We start from the raw sequence: 18,847 nt of genomic DNA on the forward strand, positions 1-18,847 counted from the left end.
TCTGAATATTTGTATTTAGGAGTCCAAAATTAACATTCACGTTTAAGGTTGATGTGCCCAAAGTTACACCAGGAAGAGTTAAAGAGAACAGATTACATACGACCAATAAACTGAAAGTCATTCATATGAAGATGACAAATACTGAAAGCATCGGGTAAAGAAACACGACAGTTGTGCAATCATTTTAAAAGTTATATTTACTAAATAATTCAAGCCTGATTCACCATTACATTATGCAGTACATAATTGCTCATGTTTCCAGGTTCACACCTCTTATCATGAGAAAATAAATAACAGTTTCAAACAAGATATGAAATTATGTTCAGTGTTGGAAAACATTCAAGTTCTTTTCAGCCTCATCTAAACATTTCCCTCTCAAGATGATAACTTTCCTACCTGTTCACAGAAGTTTGCAAATATTTAATTCAAAATCAAATCCGGAATGCTTATGCATTTGAAAGTATTTTCTTTTTTTGTGAGGGGAAAAAAAAGCCTGAAACTGGTGTAAGGAACACTGCTTTGAAACAAGATGACAGTCAATGGAGCACAGTTATCCCAAGAATGAAAACCTGTTGAAAAGGAAGGTGGAGATCACGCAAAATATGCAAATATTGGTTCTATAGGAAATCTCCACAATGTAGTAGTCTCAGCTGGTACCACAGACCGGAAAGCTAAGTCATCCCATAAAATCTTTAACATCCACACCTTAATTACCCTGGCACCTCCAGGTAGGCCTGTGTTCCTTGCAGTTCACATGCAAAGGAAGTAAAACCTCTGTTGTAGGGCACCCCAGAAGGTGCCTGTGCCTTTCTTCCCTCTCCAAAAGGAGAAGAGATTTCTGCTAGCCCCCTCTTGAGGGTTGTCCAACACATTCAAGGAAGTGCTAATCTTTATTCTGCTTCATTGCCTGGATACTTGAGGACTGTAAAACACTCCAGATCACACAACAAGCTGGGTATTTTTTCAAACCATGTGCAGAGGGAGTACATAGTATGACTTCCTTTCTAGGCTTCTTTATTTCTCTGACCTCTGGACAAGTCATGCCAGCAGAAAAGCTTCTTACACATGTAATATGGTCAGGATAGTTGTCTGGCAGTCATGCAATCCCTTTCTCTAGCAAAGCCCTCCTGCACCCAGGTTACCTTCACAAGTACATGGCCTTGGATATCTCTGCCAGTCACAAGACCCTGCTTGTTTCTTGGTGGTGCAATCCCAGCTCATCTTGGACCCAGGTCCTTCCCTGCAGGAGGGGTAGCTTGTCCCACCAAGCTCCCAGTTTCGACAGCATGGGTATCTTCATTCTCCTTCAGAGCATCCACCAAACCCTCTGTGAAGCAACTCCTGCCAGTTCATAGACTCATAGAATGGTTTGGGTTGGAAGGGATCTTCAAAGGTCATCTAGTCCAAGCCCCTGCAATGAGCAGGGACATCTTCAACTAGATCAGGTTGCTCAGAGCCCCGTCCAGCCTGGCCTTGAATGTCTCCAGGAATGGGGCATCTACCACAAACTCCGGGCAACCTGTGCCAGTGTTTCCACCCTTATTATAAAGTTTGAAACCCTGCTTTCCCCACAGCTCTCCCCCTGTCTCCCACCTCTCCTATTCTATGCACCGGGACCCAGGGAGCAGATATTCCTTCAGGTAGGCACTGTGGTGATGCTGCTTCTCCCTGCTTGAATGCTGCTAGCCTGCCTCCCTCTCCAAGGGCTGGAAGTGCTCATAACAAACCGCTCCAGGCCAACCAGACAGGTTACAGGCAGTCCCGACCAATTTTGTGAGCAATACAGGGCAGGTCTCCACATCTCACGCAGGCAGCAGAGGACAGACAGGAGAACACCTGACACAAGGACAGCCCCACCACCACCATCAGTGTGACAGCCAGCCTGCAGGAAGGCGAGAGAGGTCAGAGCAGCTCCTGCTCAGCACCGGGAAGCCCACAGTGCCTTTGCCCTGCAGAGAGCTGGGAACAGAGGCAGAGCATTCCTGCAGCCTGCCCGATAGCCTGAAGGGGTTGCCACAGCTTTCCCAGACAGTCTCACTGCACAGGCCCAGGGGATTTAAAAGAAAACTGTGCCAGCTGGAGTAGGGTATTCAAGGAAGGAGCTATGAAGAGGAGAGAAGACAGCACTGAAGATTTACAGGTAAAATGCATATTTTGATTTACAGGTGTGAATATAGAGGCAGGGTGAAGTGGAACAAGATGAGCAAAGGGTTAAAGGATGATAGAAGCATGGAACAAATTTAATTTATCTGGGATGCATCCAGTGCTCACATTAAACCCACACACTCTTTCTCCATGGAGATTGCTCCCTGAATTAAAAAGGGCGAGGGAAGGAGGGCTCACTTCTTTGTCCTTAAATATGTCACTTGCATCTCTCGACTCTGAGCCAGTAAAAGAGTCAAACACTGCAAGTCAAATCCTATTTAATTTATTCAGCAACATATCTGTGTGAAATATAGTCCAATTAAAGGCATTAGGTTACTTTACCATGGCTGCAGCCATTTGGCTTTTATTTCCAGTAGGCTCTAATTAAATTATCACAATGAAGGAACAGACAAGTTTCCCTTATACGTGACTGCAATTAAAGACATGCAATCACAACATTTTTTAAAGTGACTCAAATCAATTGGTTACAGTAAAGAATACGATGTAATGCAGCAGTGACTCCACTGTTAAGACTGAAAGAGGGCTTCTATTTCAATAATTTAGTTCCCTTTTATTACGACTTCTGCTCTTGGATAATTTATTTAAAGTTCATTATGTGTCTACAGCATATATCATTTGCCCTCAGCTTCGGCTGCAGAAGTCCCATTATGGCCAATTACTTAGTGTGATAAAATCTCCCATGGTACAAACTGTTCCTTAATTAGATTTAAGTTTTGTCTAAATTCTATTTGTAATTCAGACAGCAAAATAACAAGGCCAACAGCAAAGACTTGCTGTCTCCTTTCTTTGGTCCCTGTGGTAACCTGTTAGGTTGGATATAATCTGAGGGCAGTTCAGAACCAAGACCCCCCACACCCATGTGCTTTTCTTGCAATACTTGCCCCACCTCAGATTCCTGTAACCAGCACTGGGCTTGGAGATGGCCTGGCCTGTGAGGGAGACCCATGTTCCCCAACCCAAATCCAGCCCTATCAAATACCTCACCAATAGCAAAGGAGATGGCTCTGAAAGCACTTGAGAGAATGCAGCTGTCAGATTGCAGAGACTGAGTGCCGCTGGCACGCTCTTCGTCAATCATAGGTTATTTGCTCTCGGTCCCGTATATGTTTGCAGCACACTGGTTGGTGGAAAAGAAGCTGCTGACAAAACGATAGTCCTACAAAACCACAAAGAAAGTGGTGTGGGGACCAGCACCCAGCCACGTCCTTCAGCTCATTTAATAATTGTGCACTGTAAACACCACGGTGTGCACAGCCCACATGGTTCCAGCAGCAGACAGCATGCTGCAGCCTGCTGCAGGGTGTAGCCTTTACTGTTAACCTGGTTAACCATTAGCCGCAGAATGGTAGAATCTGTGAATCTAAACTCATAGAATGGTTTAGGCTGGAAGGAACCTTCAAAGGTCATCTAGTCCAAGCCCCCTGCAATGAGCAGGGACATCTTCAACTAGGTCAGGTTGCTCAGAGCCCCATCCAGCCTGGCCTGGAATGTCTCCAGGGATGGGACATCTACCACCTCTCTGGGCAGCCTGGGACAGTGTTTCACCACCCTCATTGTAAAAAAAATTCTTCCTCATGTCTAGCCTGAATCTCCCATCCTTTAGTTTAAAATCATTACTTCTTGTCCTGTTGTAAAGGCCCTGCTAAAAAATCTGTCTCCATACCAGTGCCTTCCAGTTTGTTGGAGGATGATGGTATTGCTGCACTACTTCTTAACTGAATTTGAGCCACTGATTTCTCCAAACCATCCCCTGCACCATCCTCAGCCATGAGAAGAGGTTTGAAGCTGTTTTGCTCTTTAGAAACAAATGCCAGTGTTTGGCATGTGTCTCCTCAAGTTCCAGCTTCAGTTTGGAAAGTGTTTTAAATATGTTTGAACCAAATGTTCTACACAAACTTGAATTCAAATACTACAACCTGTCTCTGTGAAATCTCATGACTGAGGGTAGAAGCTACACAAAGAAAATTCAAGAGTGGAACCAGAAATAGAAGTGGTGTTTCAGTAGGATCCATTTTAACAGATCCAGGCCACAGTAATTTGAGGACAGGCATCATCCTGTAAGATGATGAATTCTTCCAGAAAAATTGCGGTAGAGATTTATTCAATTTTTCCGTCAAAACATCTACTTCACTTTGAAAGGAAGAAGGCATTCACACAAACACACTTACTGGATGCAAGGTTAGCAGTTATGATATTTGCCATGTTCTTCAGTGGCTCTGTATTTTCTGTTGCAGAGAGCAGTGGGCTATCTTCCTTTGAATCCTGCTGAAGTCTCATATTGCTGCTTTTCAAAGTTGGATGAATTTATTCTGGTGTTTCAGAAAACTTCTATCTAAGACTAATGTCTGCAAAAACACCATTTACAGGAAGCAAATTTACATAGCAACTAATGACAAGCCTAAAAATAACATATTTCTTTGCAACATCAATCTTGTTAATGAACTAAAAGAATGAAATATTCCTTTATCAGTTGTTTCCAAGGAGCAGGGAAAAAATGTTAACCAACTCCAGTATCAAAAAGAATATGAAAACATTTCAACATCTGCCCTGTTTTCCACTTAATTTACAAGGATGCAAACAGCATTTATGGAGCAGTTACATTTTGGACATTTCTCTCTATACTTTTGATCAGTAGCACAACATGACTAGTCTGTCCTGCTCTGCTTGAGCCTTAATTGACCTCAGAAAGTGAACTTCATATACCAGGGGACACACATCACGCTGTGGTGTCAGGAATCCCTTACTTAACAGTTTCATTGTGCCTGTCCAGACCTTTCCATGAAAATACGTATTTTAAAATATAATAATATATTTCTCTATATAGATATGAGAAAAGGCCTCTAGATCAGCATGAATTCTTATCAAAACACCAAAGTCTTTCCTTATTTGATAAAGGCATCTTGATAGAGGCACTGATGTGAAGCTGAAAAGAAATATGTAATTATTAGTTGTTTTTAACAGGCTATGGGAAGGTCTTATCTGTCAGTGAACACTAAGCATTTCTCTCCTCCTTAAGCGCTAAGAAACAAACATGAATAGAAGTGACGACTTAGCCAACCCCACCACCTGGCAAGACACTGAAGGTGATTTTCCCAATTGCACTGATGTGGAAGTCGGCCTGAAGACTTTGTACCTCCCTGTTATGTACAGCATCGTCTTCCTGGTAGGCTTCCCAGGAAACGTCATTGCAATTTGTGTTTACAGCTTCAAGATGAGGCCTTGGAAGAGCAGCACCATCATCATGATGAACCTGGCACTCACAGACCTGCTCTACCTCACCAGCCTTCCCTTCCTGATACACTATTACGCCAGTGGGGAGCACTGGATCTTTGGTGAATTCATGTGCAAGTTCATCCGCTTTGGCTTCCATTTCAACTTGTACAGCAGCATCCTCTTCCTCACCTGCTTCAGTGCCTTGCGCTACGTGGTGATTGTCCACCCTATGAGGTTTTTCCACACCCAGAGGAAGTGGTGGACAGTGGTAGCTTGTGCAGCAGTTTGGGTGATCTCACTGGCAGCTGTCAGCCCCATCAACTTCTTGATCTCCTCAAAAGAGGAGGAAAACAGATCCTTATGCCTAGACCTTACCAGCTCTGAAAACCTGGGCACAATCAGGTGGTATAACTGGCTACTCACCACGTTTGCCTTCTTCTTGCCTTTGCTGATGGTGACTCTGTGCTATGCGCTCATTATTTACACCTTGGCTACTGGGCCCCAGACGCAGGCTTGCTACAAACAAAAAGCTCGCAGACTCGCCATCGTCCTCTTGGTGGTCTTCTACGTGTGCTTCCTCCCCTTCCATGTTTTTCGGGTGGCTCGGGTTGAACTACGTCTGTGTCCCGTCAGCTGTCATGTGGAGAAGCAAATCCACTCCATCTATATAATCTCTCGGCCACTGGCTGCACTCAACACATGTGGCAACCTGCTGCTTTATGTCGTGATTGGAGGTAACTTCCAGCAGGCCATCCTCTCTCTTTCAAGGTGAAAATGGAGCAAATATGTCCAGCAGCCTGGGAGCAACAATTATGTGACCAAGTCACAAATCGCATTAAAGTTATGAAGGAATACCAGCAACCCCAAGATGGCTTTGGTGCTACAAGCTCCTGCAAAGGCAGCTGTGTTGATATGTTAGCAAGAATTGCAGCTGGTTTCTCCCTCTCCCTGCAGTAGAGCACTTGTCAAAAAGCTGTCTTGGGAGCAAACAAAGAATGGGGAGACAAAAGAAAATATTGTGAGCCACCTTGAAGGTGGAAAATAAAACTGCTGGACTGGGCTGTTTCCAAAAACATTTGGGGAGCGCAGTGTTCTCTTGCTCCGGGCTTGGCTACTGATTACAGAAACATGGAGAGCTTAGTTTGAACATGAGAACAATCTCCATTGGTTTCAGGGTTGTCACTGAGGTAGTGTTTTGTTTGTTATAACCCAAGCAAACCACAACAGATATTGTCATGGTTGCTGAAATCTCTGAATGACGTACTTAGAAAGCACCTAGATAAATCAGATGTTTTTAAATGAAATGGAGCGGATGAAATTCAGCACAGGGCATTGAGGAACTGAATGGTGAAATCTTGGAGCTGGCCAAGTGAAGGATGGGAGGAGTACCAGAGGAGGCCACATGTGGTGAATACAAGGAGATATATATATCTATATATAGATATATACAAGGAGATAGAGATATATATAAGGATATACATATATGGAAAAATGAAGGAACAAGGAATTAACAGTCACGTTAATGTCTATCTCAGAAAAATACTGACACAAACGATCAGATTATAAGTCTACAGAAGACGAATCCAGGTGAGTACTAGCCAGTATGGATCTATCAGCTATGTACAGTCCTAGATCATTCTCATTTCCCACTACAACAAATTAACAGGCTCATACGTGAAGAAAAAGTTGTCATGTATCTTGACTCCAGAAGGAATTTTGACACTGTCTGAGATGACACTCTTGTGTATAAGCTAAGGAAACGATCCGAAGGAAATTTTTTGCTAGTTACGGAGTTTCACTCAGAGTGGAGAAGCTAGTGATTTACTATCAGTAGGGGAAGGCACTGAGTGGGGATTTGACCAGTCTGTCCAGGGTTTAGGGATATTTAGTGTTCTCATTAACAAATTGGGTGATTAAATGAAGTCTGGTTATTATATTTGCAGATGACATGAAGCCGAGAGGACAAAATTCTGTTGACAAATTGCAAGTATGGTTAGAAAATGCACAGGATGCTATTAGACAGTGACAGGTGCAAAGTACCATGTTTAAGCAGAAATAATGAACTGTGCAAAAACAAAAGGAGAAAAAAAATAAGTAACAGTTTGGGAGAGAACGATCTGTGGTCACTGTGAATCACAAGCCAGGCAGAAGCTAACAGCTTCAGTGGGCAGACAGTGTCTGCTGTAGGGAAAAAAAAAGGCAGGTGCCATGATGCTGGGATGTATAAATAAGAATATAACATACAAGATGTGCGAAGCAGCCCTTCTATCCTTAGCAGTGTTGTTACCCACCGGGCTGGAGCACCATGTCCCGTCTTGGAGGCTGCCCTTCAGGTAAGGCACAGGTAAGAGGAGCGTAGTGAGAGCACTCAGAGAAACTACTAGAGGGAAAGTAACCGGACAGAAAACCAAATGGTCTCAAAACTCCTCAAGGGCAGTCAGCAGGAAGGACCTTCTGTCAGGATGGGTGATGAAGGGCAGGAAAGGACAGGAGAAGTCTCCACCCATGGGTGTGCTTAGGAGTGGGCTAGCCAGGTGCTTAGCAAGAGGGACACAAGCCTGCCTGGCCTCTGGACATCCCTTTCGGCTACAAGGCTTTGCAATCAGGCATATGTTACTGGCAACAATGGCACTAGTGAAGCAAGCAATGCCCAGGAGCATCCCCAGTGCGGGAGCTCATCCCACCACACTACCATGGCTTGGGTACGACACCTACGATGGCACCATAGTGTTTTAATTTGTGGAATTTGACATAATTAATTTGGCACAGGCTCAGCCATCAGGTACACGTTTTTGAAGCAATGCCACAGGCCTTTTGATGTTTTCTATTTTAGATTGTCCTCTTCTGTCAAAGCGTGAATTTTACAGGCTGCCACTAGATGGTGATCACCCATGGACAAGCTACCTGTTTTCACATATGCCTGTTTGATTCAAATCCACAAGTTACACAAATACACAAGACAATTCACATGAAATAAACATTTTCTGATCTAGGTTCATAACATCCCAGCTCCCCAACATGAGCAAAAAGTACAAACACACTGCATAAATTCTTTTCCTCTTCCATATCAGTGAAAGCACAAGATGTGTCTACCACTTAAACATTCACAACTGAAAGAGTGGATTAAAAAATATCTTTTTTCCTCTCTCAGAGCATTTTTAATTCTTGTTCTCAGAAGCTCTTCCTTCTCAAGCCCAAGCCCAGCTTATCACACACCAACAGAAGCTCTTAAAATACAGCAACACATACAATATAAAACGGAGCGGCTAAAGGTAAAAAGTGTGAAATGGAAGTATTGAACGCTTTCCATCTCTGACAGCAGGAGTGGCAGTCCCACAGTTTCAGTGACCTGGAGAGGGGCTAGCTTTTTGCCTCCTACTCCTTTCTTTCCTTAACATAGCTGTTGTTTGGTTGCCTTCTTCCTATCTCACCTGCTCATCCACCATCTCTCTTCTGTTAGTTTGGGCTAAACTAGCTGATTGTACAGTGCCCAAGTAGGTAAGGGAATGCTCCATAGTTTGCTGGTGGGGCAAGAACCTCCAGGAGAAGGGACGTCACGTCTTCCAGTAGCACGGCTGGATCTGGAAAAGGACAAAAGCTCAACAGCAAATTTTTAAAGCTTTCAAGGACTGCTCAGGTGTTCTGCAGGACTGAGGGATCTTTACCTCATCTGACTCACTCATTTTGTTTACTGTGGAGGGCGACATCTCGACAGCTTCTATTCTTAGCAGCTGTTTAGTGCTGAAACAAGGATAAGTGTTTCAATTGCGGCAAACAGGAGGCACTTTCCAAGCTCTGTACACAATGTGGCAACACAGCTATATAAATTACCACACTACTGCAGGCTAATTCACAGCATAGGAATGTTCCAGTAACCAGGATCCTGTCAAAAGCCTCTGTTATGTTTGTCTGCAAAGACTGTCACGTCAACTCAAGTACCTACCAGCGAGCTGCTCTCTGCCTGGGACTACAGAGGGATAAAGAGAATAACTTTGTCAGGGAAATGGGGTTCACACCACTCCTGGGGGATGTCAGCTCTGATGATACTGAAGAGGAAATTTTGGAATTATCAACTGCTTCTGTAGACATGTCGAACTGTATTTCTAATCTGGCTGCATCATCTATCTGCCTTTCAAGCAATTCTGCGTCATACTGAACACCTGAGAAGACTGCGTGTAGGGTCAAAATGAATAGCATGGTGAACAGTTAGTAGAGAGAAAGGCTAAAATAGCTTGAGAACAGTCTACTTCAACCAGGTCTGTGTTGGATAATGATGTGAGATAAGGCTGCAGTTTTAAGTCAATGTAATGGTACATGCTGTTGGGATGGTGCTGCCTTTGCTGTATGATATAACTGTGGGGTAGAGATCTACCATGTAAAGTGAAGATTAGTGCCAGGCTCACCACTGAGTCACTTAGGCCTCAGATAGATGTTGTCATTTTGCTGATAGGGCTAAGCTAGTGGAGTAAACGTTGAATGACTGTTTCCATCTGTCAATATTTTGTACTCTGAAAATCTAGGTTGAGCGAACCTAAACTTTAAAGTAGCAAACAACAAGTGAACACATTGCTACTCAACTCCCACAAGCCCCAAACTGTACTTGCCTTTCCCTGCCAGCAGAAAAGGAGAAGAGATGTAAAGAAAAATACTTTGTGAGTGCTCTTAAAGCTCCCTTGTGTTTTGTGACAGTAGAGGCATCCAATGGTGCCAGCTGACGCCACTTCAATGGAAAGGCCACATAACTAAGTCTCGGAGGGGGAGAAAAGTTTGCCCTAAATAAAGTGTATTTCAAGGCCTGTTTTCTGAATAACTACTGAAAAAGAGCAGTATTTTTTACCAAGGTGTCTTGCTGGCTTGGTGCCTGAGCTTACTGAGTGCAGCAGTGCAGAGCAGAGCAAGTTGGACATCTTCAAAAGCAGAAGAAAAAAAGAAGTTCCTGCTTTTAGTCAGAGGTGGACTCTGGGGCCAGAATGACAATAAGTAAAGCTAGTAAAAAAGTAGTCTTTCTAAAATAAAATTTTAAGCTGAAATGCTGATTTTTTAAAACACACAGAGGCAACATGATTTTTCAAGGCTGCTGCAGGCAACTATAATGCAGAGTTTGTTTGATTCATGATTGCTAGAACCTTAGAAGACATGTGAATTAAAAGGTATTTTATCTTCTAAGATCTCTCCTCAGTTTCTTTGCTCCCCAAATTGTTGATATAACTGATTTCAAAACCAAAAGAGACGTGGTTGCCTGGAAGCTGTAGTACTAGTGATGCTCTCCACTCTTACAAGGAGAGCAAAGTTCTGAGCTTCCATTTTTTTTTAAATGGGGAAGTACATGTTTTTCCAAATTACTTTATGGATTTCCTTTTACTTTGTAAAACAGTTAAAGAAGATAAGACAAAGAAGAAAGACATACAACTTTGTGAACAGACAATGCCACACTGAATCCTAACCAAGTGATGTAGACTGTATACTTCCTGGAGACATCTTCCTTCACCTGTTTTCATTAAATATGGTTGTATAACCAGCACACTTCCTGCTACCAAAGCTAACAAACATGATACTAGGTTACTCAGTCCTTCCCTCTCCCTTCAACACATCCAGGCTGTTGCTCAAGACCCATCAGCTTTTTGGAAAAAATGATTAGGAAATAATTTCTGTCCTTTCTAATGGTTCTGCTAAAATCTTTATGGTTCCCGTTTGCCCCTGATTGGTATGGGCTAGTTGCCTGCATCTCAGGGTGCTTTCAAGAATTGTCATGCATCTGGCAGAATCTGTATTTTGTGGGTGGATCTGTAAAAAGGTATTTTGGTATTATCGCCAGAGCACCCTGCGAAATTCTTACCACTCACCTCCAGTTTTCAAGGACTTTCATGGTGCCAGCCACCCTGCAAAGTGACACCCTGGACCTGCAACTAGAAAATGCCTTCTCTGAGGGTGCCTGAAAGGGCATCTGAGGCAAAGCCTCCTGTCCCGTTCTTGTTACAGATCTGTTAAGCTGGGCAAAAAGGAGGTGACTTGGTACAAAGCAGGGAAGCATTACGGGGGGATTTATTTCCAGCCCCAAATGATCCCAAAGGGGCAATTTTCCACTGAGTGAGCCAGGCTGGCCCAATCACTTATGGCTTCAGCAGTGACAAAGAAGACCTATCAGAAAGTGACATACAAATGCACTGTGCAATAATTTCAAGCAATACATCTTTTTGAAAATTGCCTTTTCCCTTGATGCTTTTTATTAACAGGAAGTTATCTTAGCAGGCAAGGCAGCAGCACCTGCCCACAGGACTTTCTTCATATTTACCTTTCTGCTAGGAAGTTGCTCTGAGATATTTATATATTGCCCCTATTTTACAGGTGCTGAAACTAAGGCACAGTGGAGTTAAGTGACTTGCCTCCGGTCAGAAAGCAAATTAGCAGCCAAGCAGGGAAGAGATCAGTTCCCAGCCCAGAGCTTTTACAAAATACATTTTAGGCTTAGGGTAAGATTTTCAAGGGAGTCTTGATTGCTCGGTTGTGTTATTTCAGTAATAAAAGTTGAGTTAGAGCAGTTTCTGTGCTACTTGAGCCCTGGTTCGTCCTCACTGTCATATTCTGCATCTGTGGAAGGAGCACTTCTATTTTCCTTCAGAGAAGGTGTGGAACCAAGTTGTTTCACAGAATCACAGAATGGTTGGGGTTGGAAGGGACCTCTGGAGATCATCTAGTCCAGCCCACCTGCTAAAGCAGGTTCACCCACAGCAGATCACACAGGAATGTGTCCAGGTGGGTTTTGAATGTCTCCAGAGAAGGAGACTCCACAGCCTCTCTGGGCAGCCTGTTCCAGTGCTCTGGCACCCTCACAGTAATGAAGTTTCTCCTCGTATTCAGATAGAACCTCCTGTGCTTCAGTCTGTGCCCGTTGCCCCTCATCCTGTCATTGGGCACCACTGAAAAGAGTCTGGTCCCATCCTCTTGACACCCACCCTTGAGATATTTATAAACATTGATGTGATCGTCTCTCAGCCTTCTCTTCTACAGGCTGTTTGGTTACCACTGCATTTGATCTCAAACAAGAGCCAGTAATTTGCTGTATTCATCCCATCTACAGGTTTGTGTAAAATATTTCTTAATTTGCAGGTTAACACAAAATATTAGCAGCATATAGGGAAAAGTTCCAGGCTGAAATGTGTGCATTGCACTGCAGGTCAAGAAGTTATTCTCCCTGGGATTCAAAGGTCAGAAATATGTTCGATAAGTAGTAAGCTGCCTTCACCTAAGAGGCAGAGTACCATTTCTCATCACATGCATATGTTGATGCTGGGAGACCATACGAGTTCAGCTAACTTACCTCAGTGCTGGGGACAGCCTCTTCCCACAACACCCTAGTTCAGGTCCAGCAGCCCATGTTCTGCCTTCAAATATGAATGTTAGCACTTTTCTTCTACTGGCAGAAGGATAAATGAGGTTAAGATACAGACTGATCATACATTTTCTAGATTTCCATCCTCTTTTTGACTCAACATGATTAATACAGCTAAACTTACTTATCAGAACTAAATATCTGGCCAACAAACACCAGTGAAAATCTAAATCTGTCCCTCTACCAGTAAAAAGTCCAAGCAAACATAGCACCCATCCTTTTTTTCCCCAAATGCAAACCTGAATCTTGGGGGTTGGGAGATGTGAGAAGGACAGCAATGGAGCATCGTATTTGCTGGACACACCATGAAGATTGGTCCTGCAGTAATTCCAGGCTGTGCCCAAGGGGCTCCAGGCTGACCGAGCTCCCGCAGCGCAGCTCTGCAGGTGCTATAATTGAAATTCCCACTAGAGGGTAGACAAACCTCTTCCATTAACAGGATCACTCTGGAAAAGCGTCACTATGAGGGGGAACTGATTCGGAAAAGCAGGTCTGCGCTGGAGAAGCAGCAGAGAGTACTAAAAGGAAGAACAAAATGGTGTTCATACCACCTGCGAGAGCAAAGTGGGAGCATTAGTCCAACTTTAAAGAAACACAATCTCTGGCTTATACTTCTAAATCAAATACAGCTAGAGTGGCTATGTGGTTATAAACATGTAAACCATAAATCAAATACAGCTGATCTTGCCCCTACGGATGTTATCTTACAGTGATAGGAGCCAGTTAAGCACATAAAACAGTTTGAAAGGGTAAATATAAGGAATTAGTTTATCCAGTTTGGGGCAACAGGGAATTCACCCCCTCCTGACTGCCTAGCCAAAACCATCAAACAGTGGATTTATCTCTCTCTTTTATTACAACCACTCTGCTGTTGCAGGAAATAATGTCTTACTTTTTCTCCTTGCACATTTCTCCACTGCAGAAGTGCAGACAGATTTATCTGAACCTTGCTGCAGGAGTGGAAAGTATGGCTGTAGGCGTCAACACATCTTCCTCTTCTTGCTCTCCCTGAAAGGGCAGCTCATCTCCAGGTGAGCCTGACTGTCTCAGGGGGCTTCCTGCATTGCAGACAAGGGCACTGGGAACAGGTTTTCTCACCACACACCTTACTTCTCCAAAGCAGGCTTTCAAACTGATTCAACAAGCCCAATGTTAGTGAAGGCAAAACAATTCAGAGTTTATTTTCTAGTTTAGTCCCAGATCTACATAGATGGCCTAAGACGCAGAAGCATCACCTATATGAGCTAAATGCCATTTTTGAATGCTAAGTAAGGATTTGATTCAATTTTCTTAAATGTCACTTGTTTATGCTGACAGAAGTAAGAACCAAAGAAGGTCCATCAAAGGAGGTCTCAGAGGCATTTCTGCAGCCCAGACACCTCACACAACTAGCATAATTAAAGGCTGAATTAACTATACTTTGAAGACAGGTATGGCAATATTTGCTACCACAGGTGCTGCGTTATCTTCCCCCTAAATAGATGTGGGGTTTTGGAAAAGCACATGGCCCCTCTGTTCTAGATGACCACCTGCTGGTCCCACATAGACTTGTGGGTGGCAATGACTCTTCAGTCAAGTGGGCTGATGAAAGTGAGATGTGGCACTACAGGCACAGTGTCCCATCAAAGGCTAAATAGGAGGTGCACTTGGAAAAGGGTGACATTTGTGACCCTGACGACCAAAACAGAGGAGCCCTTCAGGCAGCAGTGTGTATTTTCACTGCCTTAGGGCACATGAATCCATTACAAAGAGATTTTTACAGCACAATATTGGAGTGAAGGAAGAAGCATTAATCCTGAAATACAGCCATGCCAAATTACCCTAACTTATATATTCCCTATCTGATTTGTACTGTAAGGTGTGAATGACAGCTCTGCTGGATGCCAGTATGGGCTAAGGAGAGGTATCTGGAATTTAACACAAGGCTACATTTGATGTCTACTAAACTGTTTCAAGAGATCACATTTCTCTACTCTCTGATTATCAATACCTCTATCACCTGTCCTTGCCATGAAAATTGGGGAACTACTTTCAGCAATATAGATGGCATGCAAAAATCTTCTATCTTCATCACTCTGAAAAAGTAATATTTTCTTGAAGAAGGAGTTGTTGTTATACATAAATCTGTGACAGCAGGTGAAATGTAGAAAACCTCTCTTGCAGGGAGTCAAAAAGCTGGATTTGGTAGGGAACAGATGGATCTTGGCAGCTGTGCTCTTTTACCAAGTAGTTGCCTCAGGGGAGCAGTTGATGTTAAATCTTGCGCAAAATTTCCTTTTCTTGCATGAAATAAAAATATTGAAATACAAAGAGATGACCTTTGTTCTGGGGCCCTCTTACATATTCACTTTTGAGGCCATTAGAGAAATTCAAGGCTGTTCCATTGGTTTAACAAAGCTTAAACCACACACTTAACTTCAGCTGTAGATTAAGTCCTCCTTGTTGCTGTCTTTCTGAGGTCCACAAAATTTGTCATCTAATCAATACAAGTTTCCACCCTCAACTTTTCTTCTCCAAGGTGGATAATAGAGGCTTTCATACCAGCACCCCTACGTTGTGAGATGGAGATACTGGAGGGTGACGTATCAGCTTCCCAATCAGATCTTCAAATAACAAACTATATCACTGCTGAACCCCTCTTTCTGTTGCTTTCGCATTCCTCTCTAGTAGACAATTTATTGTCCTCCACCCTGGCATGCCAAGGCAACATGGATACTTTACTGTCATTTAGCAAAGAGACCAGCAATTCACCCTTGCTGTCCAGGCAACTTCAGCTCAATCCAGCTGCTGTTATGTTAGTGCTGAGCATTATCTGTGTACACCTAACACTGTGGGAGGCAATTAGGAAAAATTCCCCTGCCCGAGATAAAAGAGATTTGGTCACTAGCTAAATTAGGGCTGAATTCTCTGTACTTGCTTTATTTGGGAAGAAGTTGGATATGCTGATTAAAGCTATTAAAAAAAAAATCGGACGGAATGATTTTCCTTTGCAAACTGCTGAATTGATGGAATTGAAATTCTTCATGTGAATATCTTGAATCTATTAAAAATCTTGATATAAGCCAGGTAGGGAGCATCTAGGGTAGCTACCCAGGTAGTCAAGCAGTCCCAGATGGAAAAAGGAGGAGTTGGTGATGATGAGCTGGAGAGGGCTGCTGTATCATCCATCAGAGTGGTCCAACATCATTCTGCTCTTTTCTTCAGATGGAGCAGGTTTATCTCCGAGGTGGTCTGGAAGGGGGACACAGGAGACACAAAACTTGATATTTTGCTTTTTCTCTCAGACTTTGCACAAAAGCCAGTGTTGCTGGGAGTTGTGGCTGAGCTGCTACTCCAGGTACAGATAATACTGATGGGAATATCTAGGAGAGAAATGGAAGGCCCAGCTCTAGGATGTTTACCTTGACAAAATTTCCCATCCAAGTCTAGATTACACAGTGAGCTCACCTTTATTATATTCATTAGTGATTTGGACAACCGAGTAGAAAGTATACCCTTTAAGCATGGAGATGACAAGTGAGAGGACTGTGAGAATGCTGGCAGACAGCATTAAATTCAAAGCAATTTACAGAAATTGCAAGATCCTGCATCTGAGTTGGGACAACCTCTGGTATCCCTACAGGCTGGGGGATGAAGGGATTGGGAGCAGCTCTGCAGAGAAGGAATTCAGGGTACTGGTGGATGAAAAGCTGGACATGAGCTGACAATGTGTGCTGGGCTGCATCAAAAGGAATGTAGCCAGCAGGTCAAGGGAGGTGATGCTGCCCCTCTGCTCTGCTCTGGTGAGACCCCACCTGGAGTCCTGTGTCCAGCTCTGGAGCCCTCAGTACAGGAAAGACATGGACCTGTTGGAGAGGGGCTAGAGGAGGCCACAGAAATGATCAGAGGGCTGGAACACCTCTCCTGTGGGGAAAGTCTGGGAGATTCAGGGTTGTTCAGCCTGGAGAAGGCTCTGAGGAAACCTTATTGTGGCCTCTCAACCTATAAAGGGGAAGATGGGGACAGACTTGTTAGCAGGGCCTGTTGAGATAGGACAAGAGGTAATGGTTTTAAACTAAAGGAGGGTAGTTTTATACTAGATATATGGAAGTAATTTTTTACAGTGAGGGTGGTGAAACACTGGCCCAGGTTGCCCAGAGAGGTGGTAGATGCCGCATCCCTGGAGACATTCCAGGCCAGGCTGGACGGAGCTCTGAGCAACCTGATCTAGTTGCAGATGTCCCTGCTCATTGCAGGAGGGGTGGGCTGAATGATCTTTAAAGATCCCTTCCAACCCAAACTATTCTATGATTCTGTGAAAAAAATGGATGCAATTCAATGAGGAAAAATGCAAAAATGTATGTTTGTAGGAAATAACTAAAACTGCACAATTCTGGACTATCTGTGTAGGCAGCAGTACTGCAGTAAAGAATCAAAGGCCTACACAAGTCACAATCTGAACATCAGTCAACTATGTTGTGCTGTTCTGAAAATGACAAACAGCAGGATGGGACATAGAAATAAGAGCACAGACTGCCAAGCTGGACAAGTAAACCTTTGTTTTGGTGACATGTCTCCTGAGGTGGCATGTCTAGTCTGACACCATGCTTCAAGAAGGATGGTGTACCACTGCACAGGGAGGAGAAAAGACGTTCAAAAAAATCTAATTAAAAAATCTGTTCAATCTAGTAGAAGCAGCACTGAAGGAAAGATGATGGTGACGTTCATATGTGTGACATGTAACCAGAAAGCAGAATGGCCCTGATTTGTACTAGCTTGGGAAGATGTCAGAGATGAGATTACATGTCCTGTGGGTGCAGAGAATCAGGGGAATAGTTTGGTAGGGAATTTTTAGAAGAGGTTGGAAAAGCATCTGCTAGAACAGCCAAGGATGTGACACTGTCTGGGGCAGCAGATGGACAGCATGTCCTGAGGAATTTCCTTCTACCCCACCTCTTGCAATGCTGTGGGCAAAACCCCTCTGAATCAGGACAGAGGATTTCAGGATGAGACAAACACCTCTGCTACACACACCAGGATAATCCCTCAGAGACGGGAGGTGTCTGCTCTGGCTTGTCACAGTGACTGTGCCACAAAAAAAAAATTGATTAGATACTCTGCTGGGGTGGATTGACTTGGTTCCAAGGCCAGTGGCAATGCGCTAGTTTATACCTCCTTAGAATACGATGTGGAAAATCTGATGCAGAAGCCTGGTTAGCAATTTCCTCCTCAGGTTCCAGCAGGCCATCAATCACATCAATATGCAGCAGGAGATTTGCATGTTGGCAGAACGCAGAGTAGCAGCTAAAATACCTGGCCTGACCCCACACAGCCTGAACGTGCAGGGCATTGTACTTTTTTATATCCTTTATAACATCATATCATTTACTTTTATCACCAACTGTTAAACAGTTCCCTTTTAAAAAAAAAAAAGTCAAGATCAAGCACACAGAGCTTCTTCTAATTGTCTTTTCTTGAGAAGTGTAATTTAGTCTCCTGTGGTAATGTGATTTCTTCCCTGTTTCCCTACTATTGCAAACTCTGATAGATACTCTCACAGTATTTAGAGTAGGCAGCGCCAGCTTGGAGGGCAATGACAAAAATACACTGCATTATTACTCTGTACCACTGGGTTTACAGAGCACTTGCTTGTGAAGGCAGCCAGGTCAACTGCTTTCTGCTTACTCTGCTTGGGTAGACGTAGTGAAATGCACACTCTCATCTCTTGCTTTCCTAAGTATTTAGTTTTGAAGAAATTGCTCCAGCAGAAGCCAGTTCCACTGCAGAGAGTGGAAAAATATTACTTTCTGCATTATGTGACTCTGATTTTCCAGTGCTCCACAATTTTTGCATTTGGACTATATAAACCAATGCAGTCAGTCCTTTGAAGTCTTCAAACGGACAGAACAGCACTTGTGTTTAAGAAACTGCTGGTGTTTTAGCTGAAACTTGTGCCCTGATGAACACAAATATGATATATCAGCTTATCACAGAGATGCCCAGCTGATCCAAGCATGGTGGGTAAGCCTGATGCTGTGTTAGTTCAAGTCGTGCAAAGCTCAGAAAGAGAAGATCTGACCGAAGCCCAGGAATGGCCCT

At 43.5% G+C, this 18,847-nt stretch overlaps 1 protein-coding gene across 1 annotated transcript; it reads left to right on the forward strand.

Annotated features, from left to right (window-relative positions):
• Positions 1–5,197: 5,197 nt before the first annotated feature.
• Positions 5,198–6,151, forward strand: LOC308040864 (2-oxoglutarate receptor 1-like; the record flags this gene model as incomplete). Its single annotated transcript, XM_080345244.1, has 1 exon — positions 5,198–6,151. The coding sequence occupies one exon, from the start codon at positions 5,198–5,200 to the stop codon at positions 6,149–6,151; it is 954 nt and encodes a 317-aa protein (XP_080201370.1).
• Between the last annotated feature and the right edge of the window lie 12,696 nt (positions 6,152–18,847).

Source organism: Nesoenas mayeri (assembly GCF_963082525.1).
Source record: "Nesoenas mayeri genome assembly, chromosome: 1".
NCBI classification, from domain to species: domain Eukaryota; kingdom Metazoa; phylum Chordata; class Aves; order Columbiformes; family Columbidae; genus Nesoenas; species Nesoenas mayeri.